The 18340-nt window shown below is 46.0% G+C and overlaps 1 protein-coding gene across 13 annotated transcripts in view; it reads right to left on the bottom strand.

The window, feature by feature from the left end:
• The window catches only part of PSD3 (pleckstrin and Sec7 domain containing 3), a 110202-nt gene that overhangs the window by 42594 nt on the left and 49268 nt on the right, over window positions 1-18340 (bottom strand). For 11 of the 13 annotated variants that reach the window (XM_080572927.1, XM_080572929.1, XM_080572931.1 and 8 more), the window contains one exon: window positions 16093-16182. In XM_080572927.1, coding sequence (XP_080429053.1) covers window positions 16093-16182 — 90 coding nt within the window. Of the gene's footprint in view, window positions 1-3198; window positions 3577-16092; window positions 16183-18340 lie in introns of those variants that run through there. The other 2 variants (XM_080572925.1, XM_080572923.1) reach the window with 2 other exon arrangements.

Genomic DNA, 18340 nt, shown 5'->3' with positions numbered 1-18340 from the left:
GAGAAACTCCTCTGTTAAAAAATCTGGTTTGTATGGAGAGAAGGGGGGATGGGGAGGAAGGAAAAAAAAAGGAAGGAAAGATTGTGCCAGATACATCATCGTCACAAAACAGAAAAGGGTGGTTAGCTGGGGCTCCCAAGAGCCAAGAAATTAATGCCACACAAGAAATGCTTCCTCTGTAATCTTGATACATAGGGGTTGCTAGAAAGATTTGTTCTGTACTTGCTGGAGTGTTTCATCAGTGCTATTGGTAAAGGCAGCACACTGAATTATTAAGAGTGAACATAGAAAAAGGCTAGAGAAGTGTTTCTTGATAGTGGAGCACCTGCACAGACTGTTTCAGAAACTGTTTTATTATCCTTGCGCATTTGCAGGCAGGACCTGTACAGGCACTATGCAATTCAGCCCATGGTTGCAGGAAAACAGCATCTGTCGGGAGGAGAGACTGCTGAGCACGGCACATCACACGGAAGATCCTGAGATCCTCCAACTCACCTTGCCTGCAGCCTGGGTTTGAGACTACCCTCCTGAGAATAATGGCATATCAATTCACAACATCCTTTTCACAGGTCCTCCTGCTGCCCTAAGACTGGGATGTCTGCCTATAATACACCCAGGATGTATTACATAGTGGACCCGGTACATATAGAAGCGTATGTGCGTATACAGGTGTCCACAGAAGCATTTCCTGATGTTTTTAAAGGAGATGACGGGTCCCTGGGCTAACTTCTTTGGCACAGGCAGAAGGTATATTGCATATGCAGGCACCATGTTGGTGCCTCATTCATACCAGCTACAGCACAAGAGTATATAATACTCTCCAGGTTAGCAAAATAGGCTGTGATGTAAGTGCAAAACACCCATGGAACATGGTTCTGGGGTACAAATAGGTTAAATCCATCCCCTGCCCTGCAACCACTGAAGCAGTCATAGAAACAGGTCTTGAGCATTGTAGTCCTTCTGTACGGGGAACAGAACTTAAAAAATAAAAAGCCTAGAACTGAAGACATTTTGTGAGAGGTGACGTACAGGCATGCACACATGGACTTCACTGATGAAAAGACATCCTTTGCAATGCTACACAGTGGCAATAACTTCTAGGTTTCCAGGCATCTGCCACCAATACAGCAGTACTGAAGAGCTAAAACTCAAGCATAAACCAGATCTCTAAATCATAAATGGTCAGACAAGGAACAGAAGAGGGAACAGACATGTGGAAAGAATGAGGCTGCCTGAAATCATACGTCTCTGATCAATAGTAGAGCCAAAAATATAAATCTCACCCAAATCCTGTCTACAAGAAAAGTTACAGGCCGCAGCGGGGACAAAAGGGGGAAATAGGCAAGAGGAATACATAACCCATGCAGGCTTGTAGTCTTAGCTGGGCAGGTACCACTGATGGGCACACGTAAGGATCTTCTCAGCCCTCCATAACATACCCTTTACAGGTCCTATGTACTCGACAGATACAAATATCTTGATATGAAACGAGGATACAGCACTATAAACAAAATCGAAGCTGCAGTACACTTCCCAACTGTTTGAGCTAGGCCAGTGAGAAGTGGCTTTCTCCCTCACCACAACCCACTGCGCTCAGCACTCAGGAGGCAGAAATGGGAATCCCACAGAGGAATGAGCACAGAATGATCATCACTGCAGTAGCAGCTACCGGTGTCAGACATCACCCCTGGGAGTCCTGCTCTGAGGACATTATACCGTGTGCACATAGTGGACACAAAGCCTTGGAGGGGGAACAGAGGTACAGAGACTAAGTGTTTCACTCAATGCCAGAAGACCCAAGTTTCTGCCATATGCGGAGACTTCACGTGCATGCATCCTCCCACCAAATACACTGGAATTTTTTACATGCCTAAGGTGAAATTGCTTACAAGAGCAGGGTCCTAAAGCACTTGTAAGACCCATCCCTCACTTTGGCATTTGCCGGAGTAGCAGTATCAAAGTAACAGACACTGCATCAGCAACAGCCCCAAAATAATGGCCATGCTATTTCTCTGCCACAGCCTTACATTATTTCCTAGTTATGGTGAAATTAAGCCCCCAAAATGGAAATTCCTAGAACTAGAGTGAATAAAATATTTCATTTATTTCTGCTTGCAGTACTCTGATGAAAGCTCTGCAGCTGAGACTCTGAAATAGCACACAACTTGTAATCTGGCACAGGGTGATCAGCTAAGAACTACTGTGCAGCATAAGGACGTTTTCACCATACCGAAGGAGGTTTCTCTCAGGACAGATACAGGATTTAGCAAAGGGACAGCACAGGTTGATCCATGCGTGTGCCTGCTTGTTTGCATGCAGGCAGACACAAGACATGGTTGATTAAATGCCTTTGGCTGTTGTTCTGAAATACTTCAGCCTCATTCAGCACACCTCAGCAAACAGTTATATCTTCTAATCCCAAAGCAAAATCAATTTGCAGCAGGAATGAAATTAGAGGAATTAGAGGTCACTGCACAAAGTTCATCTAATCCTTGGAAACACAGAGCAGCTCTGGGAGGGAGACAGGTATTAAAGCTCTTGCCAGAGGTTCCCAGGTGCCTCTCAGGAGAGATGGAATGAAGAAAGATGCGATACTGCATGAAGTGGGGGTTGTTCGCCTAGGAACCGAACAACTGCACTGGGCGAGGAAATGCTGAACGCAGCCACCGTAGCAGCTGGGCATAGCCCGTGGTACTGACTGTTAGACAAACAATAATGTATTCCTGTAAGCGCACAAGTGATGCGTCCCTAATAAATACTTGATTGCAATATTTAATCACGCAAGCGAGATGTTTTTAATCTAGCACCCACCTACTAAAACACTGAGCTGCAGAGAAAGAGCAAAAACTATTTTTTCTCTGGAAAACAATTCCCATTAGAGGGATAATCCCAAGGACATTACTTGCAAACTCAGGCACCTTTCCTGGGAGCAGAGCTCCAAATAGCATTCTCACTAGCAAGTTTTCACTGTTTACTACTGCATCAAGCACAGTGACAGGCATTCCTGTAAAACCTGATCACTATCATACACACCAAACCTTTTCCACCTTCAGCCTCTCCTTAAGCCTAAGGATCTTTTCTGACTTGACAGCAACTCCGTGATTACTGCAGGTTATCCAGAGCCTGCAGAGAATAATCTTTTCAACGTCACCACCTCGATGCTTAGCAGAGAGAAACACTGAATATTTAGCCATTTACCTTGCTTTCTTTAGTAGAGAACTCAGAGGAGTTGGAGATTTTCATAGATTTTGACCGATGGGACTGCCGCCAGAGAGATTCTTCTCGGGAGTATTTCACTGAACCTGTGGCTCTCACCCGGACTTTGCTGGTGCTCTGAACACTGTTAACTCCAATCATTTCCAAAAAGTGACGGTATGGGATGGGGGAGAAGAAAGCTAATGGTACTTCCCAATCCCCTTCAGAGGAATTGGAAAAGGTCAAGTCTGGAGAGCCCAGGCTCAAGCAATCAGTGTTTGCTTAAAACGCACTAGGCTGTTTCCTCCAGCATCTTCAGGCACACTGTTTGGAGCCAGCCTGATTGTTCCAGGCATTGCTCACGTCACTGGATAGGAAAAAAAAAAGAGGAAAAGAAAAAGAAGAGGACGACAGAAACTCCACCCCTGCTCCACTCCCCTCTCTAGCTTAGACGCCCCCTTCATACACACACCGACGGTGAGAGGCAGAGAGGAGGAGAGAAAGATGCTGGAACAAATGCCAGCAGATCAAGCAAGAGATTTATTTTCAGTTCACACGGCCACACTTCCCTGCCTGCAGTGGCCTGCCACTCTCATTACTGTCTGCAGTAACAAAGGGCACTGTAAAGAGAGTCTTCAATCACCTGCCAGCTACAGGCTCCTGGGTGTTAGAAATACTGACGGATTCCCAAAGCACTGGAGAAACAAGTGAAAGCCCACAACATCACAACAAAGTTCTGGGAAGCACTCAAGCCCCACAGAGGTGCCCTCTCAGAGATGCCCGCTGTCCATCCTCAGAGAATTTCAGCAACTCCGAGCGCTCGCAGTGTTTTGCCAGAGCCCTCAGGGTGCCCTCCTGGGGTAAGGGAGCGGACCACCACTCTCGCACCCTCAGAGGGGCCGGAGGAAAAGGGATGGCTTTCACAAGGTGACCAGGGCAGGGCTGCGAGCAAGCAGCTGGTGGCCCAGTTCCCCCTTTGGCATTACGGGCAGCCACGGCCACGCCACTCCGCAAGAAAATCACATCCTCCGGCAGCCAGCCTCGCTGAGGTGCTGCACCCTGCTCCTCCCCAGCAGGAACCCCACACCTCCCCGTGGCCGCAGGGCGGCTGCCAGGGCTTCGAGCCCACACATGCCGGAGGCTGGGCTCGAAGCCCTCCGTGGGTCAGGCGCGCTGCCGGTGCCTGGAGCTGCTCTCCCCCGCGCAGGGGGCGAGGGGAGGCCCGCACCAATCGCAGCCGGCGCTGTCACCAGGGGTGGGTGCACTATGTGAGGGAAAAGAGAGATGTTTACCTCAGTGTTGCAAAAGCACCATCATTTCTGGTTCCTGGAGACCCAGAGCGCAGCAGACTGTGCATCGCCATGGCAACATGCTACGATGAGAGAGATCTACTATGCTCAGCACGGGGTCATGGCAGCTGACAGCACACGCTGGGACAGGTGGAGCAGCTCGTGCCAGCGCCAAGGCAGGAGGACACAATGCGGACGTGGCCCCTGAGCTCAGCAGAGGGAAGCAGGTTGCCCAAGGGAGCACGAGGAGCCGGGGGATTGAACGGCTCAGGGACCTCGGCCTGCCCTGTGCCGCCAGCCCACCGGGCAAGGCAAGGCCAGCAGTAGGGTCACAAGCCATGGGGACCCCATAGCCCCGTGTCCCACTCCTATGTGGCACTTAACAACATATGCCCAGGCCCCTCAGACGAAGGGAAGCCCCTTGAGACTCCCCACCCCTGACAGCCGGCTAGAGGGGCTCCAGCCCCATCCCACACCCGAGTCACATTTGGTGTCAGCAGAGCCACGTCGAGGCAGAGCCAGAGCTTGTTTAGCCTCTGTCATGTGTGCTGCAGCACCCAGGAGTAAACAAGAAGCAGATGAACCGAGTGGGCGTTTTCCCTAGATACACCTGCCAAGCCTCTTGCAATCTGGGATTTACAGCCTCAGGGGACAAGTGACTAGACAGCCACGTTATGCTCCAAGGTGCATTTCTGCTTGTAGAAAACACCGCTCCCCCCCCAGCACCCCTCAGCAGCCACCCTTTGCTTGCATTACCTCCAGGGATACTGCAGACACCAATCCTGCCCACAGACCATGATCATTGCAGGCAATGCTGAAGGACAACACTCAGTGAAGAGGGGAATGAAAACCCTGCTGACTGGGGTTCGTGATTCTGCACAGATCCTGCCTCTGTCCAGCTTGACTACTGACTTCTTCCCACCTGGCAAAGAAGCAAAATGCATTCCTACTTCCATGACAGTCTTACAAGCTCACCCCCACCTCACACATTGGGATCAAATTGCAGGTGTGCTCCAGCCTCTGTACACAAACCTGACATTGTCAGGGCATACCTGAAGGAACAGAAGACCATTCTGCTCTGGCAACAATCAACTGCATGCTCAAAGCTATTTGCACCATTTCCCAGAAACCATTACTTGACCCAACTGAAATTATCCACTGCTAGTGGAAAAGCGTTTCAAAGAAAATATCATCTCAGTGGAAATTTTCATTGCAAGCAGCTCCAGATGAGCTAAGCAGCAGGTCCCGATAGGTGCTACGTAAATGGCCACAAATCACTCCCTAACCTACCAACCCCCTGCCTAGGCAGATTATTCTTGCTCTCAGATTTATAAGGCCACCTCCCCAAGCACCCTCAACACATCCAAAATAATTATATTCCTTAAATACCACACACAGACCTAGGCCGCCGCGCATTATGCAGAGCAACTTCATTATTAAACACAAGCTATACCGAATCACAGCAACATTTCTCTTCCCTTACCCACAACACAGTACCATCAACACTGCCCAAGTGTCGCAGCTCACCATCTATCATCCTCCAAGCCAAGGTTAGCAGATCCTCAGGCAGGATGGGAACCTTAATTCACAAGGGATCAGGTCTGGTTCAGCTGTAACCAAGCAGCAGTCCAAAACATCACGGGTGACAGGTCACATCTGGTTCAATTTTATTTCCCCCCCAACCAGAGGATGAAAAACACCTGTCAGCTCACGCTCTCCAATAGAGAAAACACCCTGGGATCATGCTTTATGAAGCCTTAAATGTCTTCAGTCCAGGGATTCGTCTATTTCTCCATTGTCCCTAATTTTCATCTATGAGTTATAATACAGTCTTGTAGTTCTGACTGAGCAAGTAGATCTGTGTACACAGTGACTGCTCTTTCTCTTCAGAAAGACCACTTTTGAACATTAGAGAGGTTCTACCATTTTAGAAATTAACATGCATAAAGGATTGATTTGTGTCTGTAACTGAGCAACAGAATTTCTGAGGGAGAAGGGAAGTGGGTTGTTGACAGAGAAGGGGACAGAAGGAATTTCTTTAACAAGGGGCTGATATGACTATGCAATACCGGAAAAAAAAAATCAAAGCCATCTGCACCCAGGGGAATCTCCAGTTGTGGCAAGAAGCCACAATCTTCCTCTTGATCAGAGGCCAGCAAAGAGGTAGTAGGAAAGGAGCAAGAAGTAGGAAAGGAGCAAGATGGAGATATTCAGCTGGCATTTAGTTGGAACAGTTCAGTGACACCACTAGGGTGACCTAAAGGATGGTGACCCTATTTATGGACACTTCCTACCAGCACCTCCAAGAGCAAACCATAAATCAGCAGGAGAATTTGAAACTTTAGGCCAAAGAAGATGAAGGGAGGGGGGAGCAGAGTCTCTACTATTCTTTCCATCTCACCCTTGAAAAGCTATCCAAAAGCTTTTCACCTGTCACAGGCACAGTGGCAGGCTACATGACCCATACAGGTACCAGGCAGCCGTTCCAACTTACTATGCAATAAGCTCCTTTCCATCTTTTCCTCCCACCAGGTTTCACTGACTCAGTCAGGGCCAAATGTACTCGGTCCTCGCTTTGTCCTCCTAATGTTATTCAGCAAATAACAACAAAGGAAGAAAACCTGAGGAATTCAAAATGAAATTCAATACTGGCTTTTAGCTACCAAACCCAAGGACCAAGTTATTGTGTCTGAAGAACTTCAGTGTCCTCAGACAAAGCCACAAGAATCCATTAGTATCATTTAAGCCTGATCCCAGTGACAACAATACCACCAACAAAAGCTAACAAAATACATACACACATCAATTACCTAAAATGTAGTCTCAAGAGCCAGTAATAACATATTTGTGCAGCACAGGAAAGCAGCAGTATTTAATACCACTATTAAATACTGTTGTTTGTTAAATAAACAGCATTAAATCTTTCATAAGATTGCTTTCCTTCTTCCTTCATCCCTGTTTTTTTCTTCTCCCCAAAACAGACGTGCAGTTAATTCTGCTGGATAAAATACTAATACATGATGGCTACAAAACTACAGCTCAACAACTGATCAACAGTGACATCATTGAACTGACATTACTGTGATATTAAGATAACGATTTCTGAGGTCTGCTAACCAGGGGGAGCTGAAAACCAAGATTAAATCTTAGTGTCTCCCAACAGCCATCCCTGTAAATAGCAAAAATAGTAGAGCAATCACTTCGTTTCTAAATACATAAGCAATCATGTCAACAAGGAACCCTAACAGGGTAACAGCAAGTTTTGTGTATGGTGGGAGAATGACAGATATTGACAGGAAATTTCAAAATTAATCACCAAATTATCCACCTGGCTTTTCCCAAGAGATGCTCTTGTTTTCCACTGACCACAGTAAATCATTATAATGACATTTATGGAGATGCTGGGTTTTACCCCAATCTCAGTGAATTTACCAGCAAAAAACCACTCACTGATGTCCTCAAGAAAGAATCTTTTACTTTCTTACAACTTATGTAGTAGTGCATACACCTTTGCTATAGATTCTGAAGGAATCCCTGGAGATTACTCTGATTTCTTTTACAATATGGAAAGTAATCCTTACAATGGAAAGCAGTCAAACTACTACAGCCTAGAAAGCTATCCCATTTCAACTAAACTATTCAAACTGCAAGAGCACGTGCTTTTAGACCACCTCAACCACAAAGCAAAGCACATCAACTCACAGTACGAGGAAAATACAAGCCTTGTTCCCAAGAGGGTAACCCAAGAGGGTAAAGTTTTACTCTACATGAGAAGCAGGCTAAAAGCACATCTGTGATCAGCTGACTTGTGGTCACAGACACTAGTCTTTACAACTGACTTTTTACATCAGTAAGTCACTAAAAAGCAAGCTGAGTGACAAAACCACGTCGGCTGGTGGAAGACCAAATCAATCCTGCTATCTCTGTATCTCTCCAGGATCCCTGCTGTATCTTGAGCCAAAAGAAATCAGTCCCAAGATGAAGTGCCCTGCTGAGAATGATGGAGGACTACAAGTTTAGTGAAAACAAGCTTCTGGATAAAAACAGTGGTGCAAAGGAACCACACCTCCTTTATCCTGATCAGCATTACAAGTGAAGAGATCCAGTTACCTAACTTGATTTTCCTTATAGCGTATCCCAAAACAGCTCAGTGTCACAGACTGGGGCCCACTGCATTTCCTGGCTAAGCAGTATAGTCTCCAAATGGAAAAAAAAAAAAAGTCTCCTCTTGCATCCTCCTTTTGGGAGCTATTGTCTATTGTAAATTGGGCTGGCAAAAATAAATGGAGCCATAAAACAAGCATCAACTATCAGAGACCACCAAGTTCCTTAAGTTGAAGCTAACAGATGTAGCTACATAAAAGAGCAACATCCCAAGCAAATCTATAAAACCATGAAAAAACACTACCGTCCTAAGTAGATGTGACAGAAACCTGCAGTGAGGCAAATCAAACATGGTTGCAAAGCCAACAGACTCTCTCTGTCAGCTGCAAACAAACCATGCCTCTGTACCTGCAGCGAGCATGCTTACAGCCAACAACATTTAAATAAACCCTCCACCACCCAGCACTCCCCCAGACATTGCATAAAAAGAAAAGCAACCACCCCTTAATGCTTCCCTCTGATTCAGACAGCAAACACAACAATAGCAAAAAATAAAAAATAAAAAAAATTGAGGCCACTCTGAGAGCCACAAAAGTTTGACGTGGGTGTTGCCAGCACTGCAAGCCTTGCACTGGAAGGAGCAGGCCAAGGGGGTTAAATAGGCACGGCCTCTGGTATCCCTGTCCTCCACGAATGCATGCGGCTACGGAGGGGTGTCTGGCTGCCTTGCCCCAGCCGCAGGAGAAATCCAACGTAGTCCTCATGACGCCTGCCAAACACCATCTGTCAGCAGGCCAGGAAAGAGTCATCTTGGATTTGCCCTGTATTTTTACCAGGATCTTATGAATACTTTGTCACACAAGGAAGCATGACCTCAGAAGGAAACTAAGTGCTCCATTTAACATCAAAAAAATAAATATATATATACACACACATCAAAATTCAAGCAGCAACACAGTGCTCTTGCTTGGAAAGAAACAGTGTAACTGGGTCAGAGAGAGAGTAATCCAATGTCATTTGAAAAGTGAGATGACTAACAGGAGGCAGGAGTACCAGAGATTTATATGGCAATAATTCCAAAACTGGTGGAAGTAATGTTTTCTCCCCTTCTTTTTCTTCCTTTTTTTTTTTTTTAAATATGGTATAAATTATATTCCTACTCCTCCTTCTCTCAAGTTGCAGTACAGAACTAAAATTTCAAGCAGATCAGTGGGTGGAAGATCAAAGAATGTTTTTCAGAATTTGTTTTCTACCTACATGGAGGTGGGAGTAATATGTCATAGGGACCAAAACGTATGTGTGACATTGTATTAGAGATTTCCCAGCTCGAAAAGAGCCTAAAACTCCTTCTTTAAGGTGGCAGAGAGCAGCACTGCTGAAGACTAGCATTCTGTATCCTTCACACTGACAGCACGAGAAATGGGAAGCTCTACACAGAGACATTCATCCTCAGGAGCTGCTGAGCATTTTGGCTAAACCAGAGAATAACTGACAGCCTTGGCCATCTGACAGGATGGAGAAGCTGAACATCATATGATTCACTTGCCTGATCAACTTGGACAAGACACTACTGAGACTTTGCCTCCACAGATGAAAATTAACCCCCCAAATGCTCATTAGGAGCCTGGTATTTAGCCACAAAATTGCAGCTAGTACTAATGGAAATTCTTAGCCGACTCTGCTTGGGTTTCACTTCTTGCTGACACAAAAGCCTGATGGGCTAGGTTAGATCTTTTGAATAACTATCTGAAAGCACAGAAATAAAAGGTTGGAGAAGGAAAAATAATTCAGAGAAATGCAGGCAATGAAAGCAGAAACATGCCCATCCTGAAATGCCTGCTTCCTAGCAAGATACGCAATCCCTTGCACCTCCCCTAGACCACGGAGAGGAATTATTATTCCCAGATCACCATCACACAATCTTGCATTTAAGCTCTTTCAAGAGTTCCACTTTCCCTGTTCAGACACAAAGTTAGTGGAGAGCATTAGACTTTTGCTGTTATATTGCTTTCCTAGACATAATACTTAGGCTTGTTTGACTTCAGAGGGTGCGCAGATTTCAGATTTTTCTCGTTATATGAATTGAGCCAAACTCCTGGAATACAAAAAGAAAATAAATGCGTATGTCACCCAGGCAGAGAGGTGTCAGGACCTCTGTTACTAGCGGATCCCAAAGCGATGGACGCATCACCATAACCTGGCTTAATTCACAGTTCTGCATGGGCATGCTTTAGCTGGTTATTATCCCTACAGAGGATAAGCAACAACATCCAGTATCATAAGCCAAAGAAAACGAAGGTGATCGCAGAAGAAAGGTCCTTGCTGAGGATGGAGGAGACCGAAGGCAATCCGGGTGTTCCCTTCAGTTACTGTTACTGTGGCTCTTTGGTGACTGAAAGGAAAGTATGTTTTCACAAACAACTGTTAAAGACATGGATTAATGGTTTTATCCCGCATTCCCTGACTTTTAGACTGCTGGATTAGACTCAGTTGTTTCCTAGCAGCTGAAAGAGGCCTTCAGCAGCAGATCTTTCATTTCAAACAGATAAGAAATGGCTGCCCCAGAAACATTATCCCAGCAGAAACATTTTAAAAAGGAAAAACTTCATTCTGGAGGCGAACCAAGGAGGTAGGTCCTGATTCCTGCCAAGCAGAATTCTGACTCTCCTAGCAGAGCACAGACATTTTGTCCCCTCCGTCCCCCTGCTTTGCCCACAGCTGCACAGTGCTCCAGCAATAAACGCTATCCTTCTGGGCCCCTTCTGGCACGCTGTTACAAACTCCCTTCTTTGTGAATTCATCAGGCTCGCTTTTCCATTCAGCAATAGCAGGAAGGTGGAAATTCCGTGCTGAAGAGCCTCAGACACAAAAGGAAGAAGTGCAGAGACTACAGATTAGAGCAATTACAGTGTACACAGCAGTCTGGTAAGTGTGACTACTTCTGGGTAAATAAGAGGGGAGAAAAAAAGTTAGCTACCTGATATTCAACCCCCTTCTCTCCACTAGACACCTGAAATGATGGGAACAGATCAAGAATGATACTAGCAATTCTCTTTTAATGGAGTGGTTGCTTTAGAGGGCTTTTTTTTTGAGGGGGGGTGGGGGGGAGATGGGGAGCAGGGAAGAAGGCGAAATAGGAGACAAATACAGTAGCAAAAAAAAAAACAAACAACAATCATTGATTAAAGTGCAAGGAACTGACAGCAAAATGAGATAAACTCCACCTTGCAGCTTCTATAGGAAATTGCATATCCCAGGAGTCTTGATCAAGAATTCAAATAATTTAGGAAATTAAGGGGGACTGTTTCTTCAGAAGAGTTCAGCAGCAGCAAATCCCACTTAATTTGGTCACTTCATTACAGTGCTTCTCCAGGAGATACAGCAGATCTTTCACGCAGGAATGGAGTCTTATCTCCACAGCAGCCCCTCCTGGGACAGCTCTAGCCAAGTCACTGCAGAGCATCCCAGCTCCCTCAGGTTGGTGAGGATGCCTGACACCACTCTGGGTAAGAGCCACCACCTTCCACCAGTAGGCATGTGGCTGGGCAAAGCCCATGTCCAGTGCTCATGCTGGGAGGCTACGCAGCCACCAGTCAGCCAGCAGCTGTTAGGAGGTGGTGCAGAGGCACAGAAATGAAGCTCATTGTGGCTTCTTCCAGCACAACCCTTGCACCCATGCACTTGTGCCACAACACGCATGATTCTCCATCCTTATTTAAGGTACCTTAGACGCTGCAGAAGCCAAGCACATTTAGACATATGCAGGACAACATGGGCAGGTGGAATCTTAGCACATGGCCTAACAACAGAGTACCCTTCCTACCATGGGTAGCATTGCACAATCTGTGTACTGCCTAACATACGTGGGGATCCATCTCTTCAGAGGTGACTCCTGGCACACTCTGTGGGATTGGGCTGACATCTTCCCTCCTTGTGTAAGAAAGGCCTTGTCACTGTCTCCTTGTGGGAACTGAATCTCATACACCTTGCCACAAGGTGACAAGAGAACGACACAGTGGCCACCATTTTACCATCCCAGCATTTAGGAGAACCACACTGCCTGCATGAAAAGAAGCAAGAGAGCACGGACAAAATAAGATTCTTTTAAAGCCAATCTCGTGAAGCCCAACATTGAAGACGACAGTGGCTATGTAACAGACTATCATCAGTGGAGATGGTACGGCTACACCAGATGAAAGCTCACAAGCCTTGGCACTCCTTCCAAGGCTTCAACTCATCAGAGTGAAGGGATCTTTGCAACAGACCAAAGCTGAAAGGAAAACATTGCTAGTAATTCAGGATTCACCTTGCACAGCTTGATACAATAGAAAACTATTTGTACACAGCTTGATACAATAGAAAACTATTTGTATGCTTGGAGTGTGACAGTTCAGAGTCAAAGGGCAGGAGTTCCACAAAGTTTTCTTGCCTTTGAAAAACTTCACTCTCAATAACCTTAATCTGTCTGGATTTAACAGGCCTGAATCACCTTATGCACCAGTCAGCCCCACAGAGATACTATTGATTTACACTGAAGAGAATCACAGCTTGGGATGCTGGTTCTCATTTACAAGGAGTTGTTCCAGTCTGGAGGCATATGGGAACCCCAGAGTAAGTACAAACTACCATTCTCAGGCCTGTATGCACTGACAGTACATAATGGAAATCAAGCCACTGTCTCCACTTCTGGTCTTTACTAGCAGCTGATGGCAAATTAATGGGATGCGTGACAGACAGTCAAACCAGAGCTAAGACGGAATAAAAGGGAAGATGCATATATCTGTCTGCCTGGCAAAGGACTGCATATATGAATACTGCAAGCAGATCCCATGGGGAGAACCATGCTGTTAATCAGCTTGGCATATTTGCCGTTGTGGGTCCCAACTTTAAAAGCAACCTCAGATCTAACAGGAGGAGGGAGGAAGACAGAAAAAAAAAAGATAAACCATTGTATAGATGAATGTACAAAGTGAAACTCTTTTCACTATTAAAGAACAGACAAAAAGACACAGAGCAAGTGATGTTGTATTAGCATTTCTCATTTCCCTTCTAGCCAGAATAAAATCCCTGTTCCCTAAGCACTATCAATGACACACAGAATCAAGGCCTGAACTACAAGGCCTTATGGTGTTTACCAAAGTGCCCTTATTGCTGGGGAAAAAAGATAATAATACAACAAAGGTCTGGTTCCTTCATGGGAGTGGGAGGGGGGGGGAAGCAATCAGATCTCACATCCAAAGTTTTCAGAGGCTGGTTACACAGAATAGGCAACTGTCTCTCCTCACACGTTCATGTCTGCCCACTGAAAGTCTATTTTCCTACCCAAACAAAATAAACACTTGGGGCTGCACTCCGCGCTCAGTGGAACTAAGGGTAATAGGAGTGACTGAAGACATTTGATTTCTGCTTGTGTGTTTACTGTTTTGTACATCTCAAGCATGATTTGCACCTCTGACTCTGTACTGAGCCCATGGCAAGTGTTACAGAGAGCTTCCCAAATCCTGCATGAAGCGCTTGTTTAAGATTTCTCCCCTTTTCTTTCAGCTCCAACACTGCTCAGGTTTGCACTGGGGCTTGGCTATGCACAGTTTCATTCGGTGATGCAATGCCCACCTCAGTGCTACAATGGGAACACAGAAAGACCGAAGAGGCAGAAAAGCATAACTCCTTCCCAACCACGTCTGCGCCACTCACCAGTGGGTGCTGAGCATCTCGCTCCCGCAGGGACACACTGCCACCCTGTGGAAATGGTCCTTCCTCTCCCAAACAACTTCGGAAGGGCTGTGGGGAGTCAGCCTGCAGCCTCACATTAGCTCTCCTGCTAATGCACCAGTGAGCCAAACGCACTTCAGCACTGCGCTGAAGCAGGGCTCTGTGAATTTAATTTATTGACAGTAATGCAAATTTAATTTCTGCTAAATCTTGGTAATCACATATCTAGTGTCAGGCTGGCTGCTGCGGACACAGTAATGTAGCTATTGAAACGCACATTTACTGCCACTCACTCGACTTCCCTCCACTGATAAATTAAAACAATGAGTAGCAGAACATCTGCAAATCTTCAGACAAGCCATATGAAAGACCAGTGTTGGTTGCCACCTCCGTCCCCAGAGCATTAGGGCAGCATGCAGAAAGGGGCAGAATGCCTCAAACGAAGCAGGACACTGGCACCAGGTTTCTTCCATCCCACTGCTTCCAAAACATCCAGAGCCCCAGTCCCTTGCTTTCAGAGGGATGGCGAAGAGCCAGACAGTCTTAGCATTAGACTGAAGGTCAGCAATAAACACCAAGATTCAGCCCCGACTGCGTACTTCTGTCGGCATGAAAATAAACAGCAGGTGAGCACCAGTGGAAATCTCTCCTCGGTACACTCAGAAGGTTATTTAAACACAGCCTGGAGACCTATTTATTCAATAAGGGCTGCAATTAGCCTGCAAATTAATCTCAACACCTCTCTCTATGGCAGACTGAGAAATGAACTTCCTTGGAAAAAAAAAAAAGTGATACTGCTGATAGACGAGCACTCTCACTCTGTACCCACGTTTTAAAAATAAATACATTAAATCTAAAATCAAGGGGTTTGAGTTTACATTCCTAACTAATAAACTGAGGTAGGAGGGACCAACAAAAAGCTCCTGAAAAAGCTGGAGAAACTGAAGAAACTGCCAATAGTAGAAAACAAAGTCTGCCACTTGTAATTGTGCAGGTGCACCTGCATTTCACAATAGGCCTGAAAAAAAAACCAACAACACAGAACAGGAGGAACTCTTTTGATTTACTTCAGTAGGCTTTGGGTCAGATCTCAAATGCAGCAACCTCTCATTTCTATTTCCATTACCAAAAAAATTACGAAGTCTAGTATATGCGCTCCTCTCCTCATTCAAACAGACTGCTGTTTCATGCCAACAATCACACAAAAGAGAAATGAAACAGTCTCATTATTATTGACAATGAAACAAGATTTGTCCTGCTCAGCCTCTTTCACAGTTCTTCAGATTTAACTCCTGCCATAAACTTAATGAACAAAACCTGAAGCAAAGCAGTCTGTACCAGACAGCACACTGTAATCTGAAATTACATCTGCTCTAATGTGAAAACCCCAAAGCACCTTTGATGAAAAAACACACGCCCTCCAGATATGCAGTTCAGGATTAGTCCTCACGTATTCAATAGTCAGAACCAACAGGCTGCCTTCTCTCTGATTTAATCAGGAGACAGAAACCTGGGACTGCCTGACCACCCGACCTTACAGAACGTATGGCTCTGGAGATGGTTCCACTGAAGTTCAGTCCTGCCAGTTCATGATGCATATGGTCTCAGTCACATTCAAGCGAAGGCAGAGGGCAAACAACAGAACGAACACTGTACGTATTGTATATGCTCTGGGAGGAGAAATGTGCCCACAGCCTGTCCTGCTTTACAATTAAGGTTCAGAAAATGCAAGCAAGGCTTGAACCATCTCTCACTGAAACTGAAATACATGTTCTGCAGTTCATTTTCTTACCTTCAACAGCCCTTTTGGGAAGTCTTTACCATTGTTCATCCCCTGGAGGTTAGCAATGAACTCTTGGCAGGTCATCTTTTTCCCAATGTTCTGGAAAGGATGACAGAGAAACAAAGCATCACATTCATGCTGCTTTTGAAAATTACATAAATAAGCAATGTTACAGATGAATTCCATCTCCCTGCTTTCATTCAAGCCCAAGGCAAGCAATACTAAGAAGATATTCCCAAGATCACTCACAGGCAAGCATCCCTGCGTGAACGCAGTTGGAAAAGGCAAAGTGTACTTGGACCCCACATACTCATCTGAAAAAAAAAAAAGCTGAATAATGGAGGATAACGAAGAGGGTGGTGCTGCAGCTCACTGGTATGTGCATGGTGCCTTCCACCCCCTTGTCTCCAAAGGCTCTACCAGCCTCTGAGAGAAAAATCTTTACTTGATCCTCCTGTGGGGCAGAGGGAAACAACCAACGGAGACCCTTTCCAGACCTTTTTGTTATTCCTTCCAATCCTTCCCTCCAGCAGCAACTGCCTTGCAAGAGCAGGATGCTCAGGAGCCACCATCTTCTGATTCACAGATTCTGATTCTGCCTCCACATTTCCAGAGGATTCTTCTTCCTCTCTTCCTGTGTAATTCACTGTCTCAAAGTTGCCCAGCAGAGCCACAGTCAGAAAGAGGATAGCTATATTCATGTAGGACCCAAAGCATTCCATATTTTGAGGTTTGATGCTGCCTTTAAATTGTTCTCAGATCCCAGTGAAGGCTCAGAGAAGGTGTCTGTGTTAGGTCCCCCTGGTGCCCTGGGTGTTAGAAACCCCAAGCCTCACATGCAGGAAGCCTTGTGGCACGTGGGCAGCAATGGTGACACTGAACTGGTGAAAAAAGGAGCCCAGAGAGAACTGAGGAAAGGGAAGCAGCCTGGAAGTAGCCATAAAACATGACAAAAGCAAAGGGAAAACAGGGCTTTCTGATGACCACAGTTATCTTTAGGGATGCCAGACAGGAAAAGGTCTGGTAAGACTATCCCATGGTGAGGGTACACCGTGGCTGCAGGATGACACTGGGCTGTAAACTCCTCTGTTGGGTCAGAGCTAGCCACGGTGAGCAGGCTTACCGCACTGTGAACCTCCACCTGCAGCACGGTGTCCCGACAAGCCGCACAGCACTTGCTCCCTCAGACTAATGAGGGCGTGTTGCAAGGTACCCGCTTTGTTTCTGCGTGCAAAATGGACTGCTTACTCTCCTCCTGGGGAAGCAGCCTTTTAGCTTTAAGCCCTCCTCCCTGCCTTGCCAGTAAAATGTGAAGTATTCGCAACCGACAGTGGAAGAGCTTTGTGTACAGACAGAAGTGAAGTCCCAAGAAAGGGAGAGTCAACAATATTGGTTATTCAACATTACAGCTACATGATGGCTTGGGCTGCACTTCTCCTACTCCCGTTCTGTAACAAAAGACCAGGGAAAGACAGAAAACCACCAAACCCTAACCATCAGCCTCATCTAGCCACAAAGGAAGATGCCACAGCCCTTGGCCACACAGGCCAGCAAAAAGCAGACAGACAGGAACACTCCCCCACAAGAAAGGAGATGGAGGGGCACACAGTACACCGCTTCCCACATCAGGAAGGCTCCTAACAACACAGTCAGGCTGCAGCCCTGGCTCCTCTGGTTGCTAAGCTTGTGGAACAGCAGTTGCAAGTGCAGTCTGAGGGCACGCTGGAGCTGTTCTCATAGACTTGCAAATGCTTTCCTTCTTCCCCGTGACAGACTTCAGCCTGCTTCTGTTTCTTTCCTCGACACAGCAGTTTGCAGTTTCCACGTGTTGACCAAACCCAACAGCAGCGTGGCTCATTTCACTTACTGAGATAATTAGCATTGCAGAGGAATGGCTGTTTTGCTCCAGGACCAAAGCTAACATCACCACACAGGTTGCAGAAGATGCGCCTTTCAGTCTAGAGATACCTTGAACAGAGTTACCTCTCTAGCATGGCATCACAGTCCAAGAAATAACCTGACTGCAGAGAAGTAAGCATGCATCTTCAAGACACAGCTAGCAAAAATGATTTAGTTACAAAGAAAATGAAATGCGGCAGGGCAGGGGCAAATAAAGGGATAAGTACGAGTTTGTCTGCAAGAGTTAAGGGAAAGCATGGACTGAAGGCACAGCAGTTGCCCTACAGCCCTACATGCACGTGAGCTTACCGTGAAATAAAAGCATCCGCACTTATCATTAGCTTGTCAGCAACAAACA

The sequence above is a fragment of the Anser brachyrhynchus genome, assembly GCF_964034855.1.
Source record: "Anser brachyrhynchus genome assembly, chromosome: Z".
Lineage (NCBI taxonomy): Eukaryota > Metazoa > Chordata > Aves > Anseriformes > Anatidae > Anser > Anser brachyrhynchus.
Note: the sequence above shows the minus strand (reverse complement) of the source record. Positions and strands in the feature narration are given on the sequence as shown.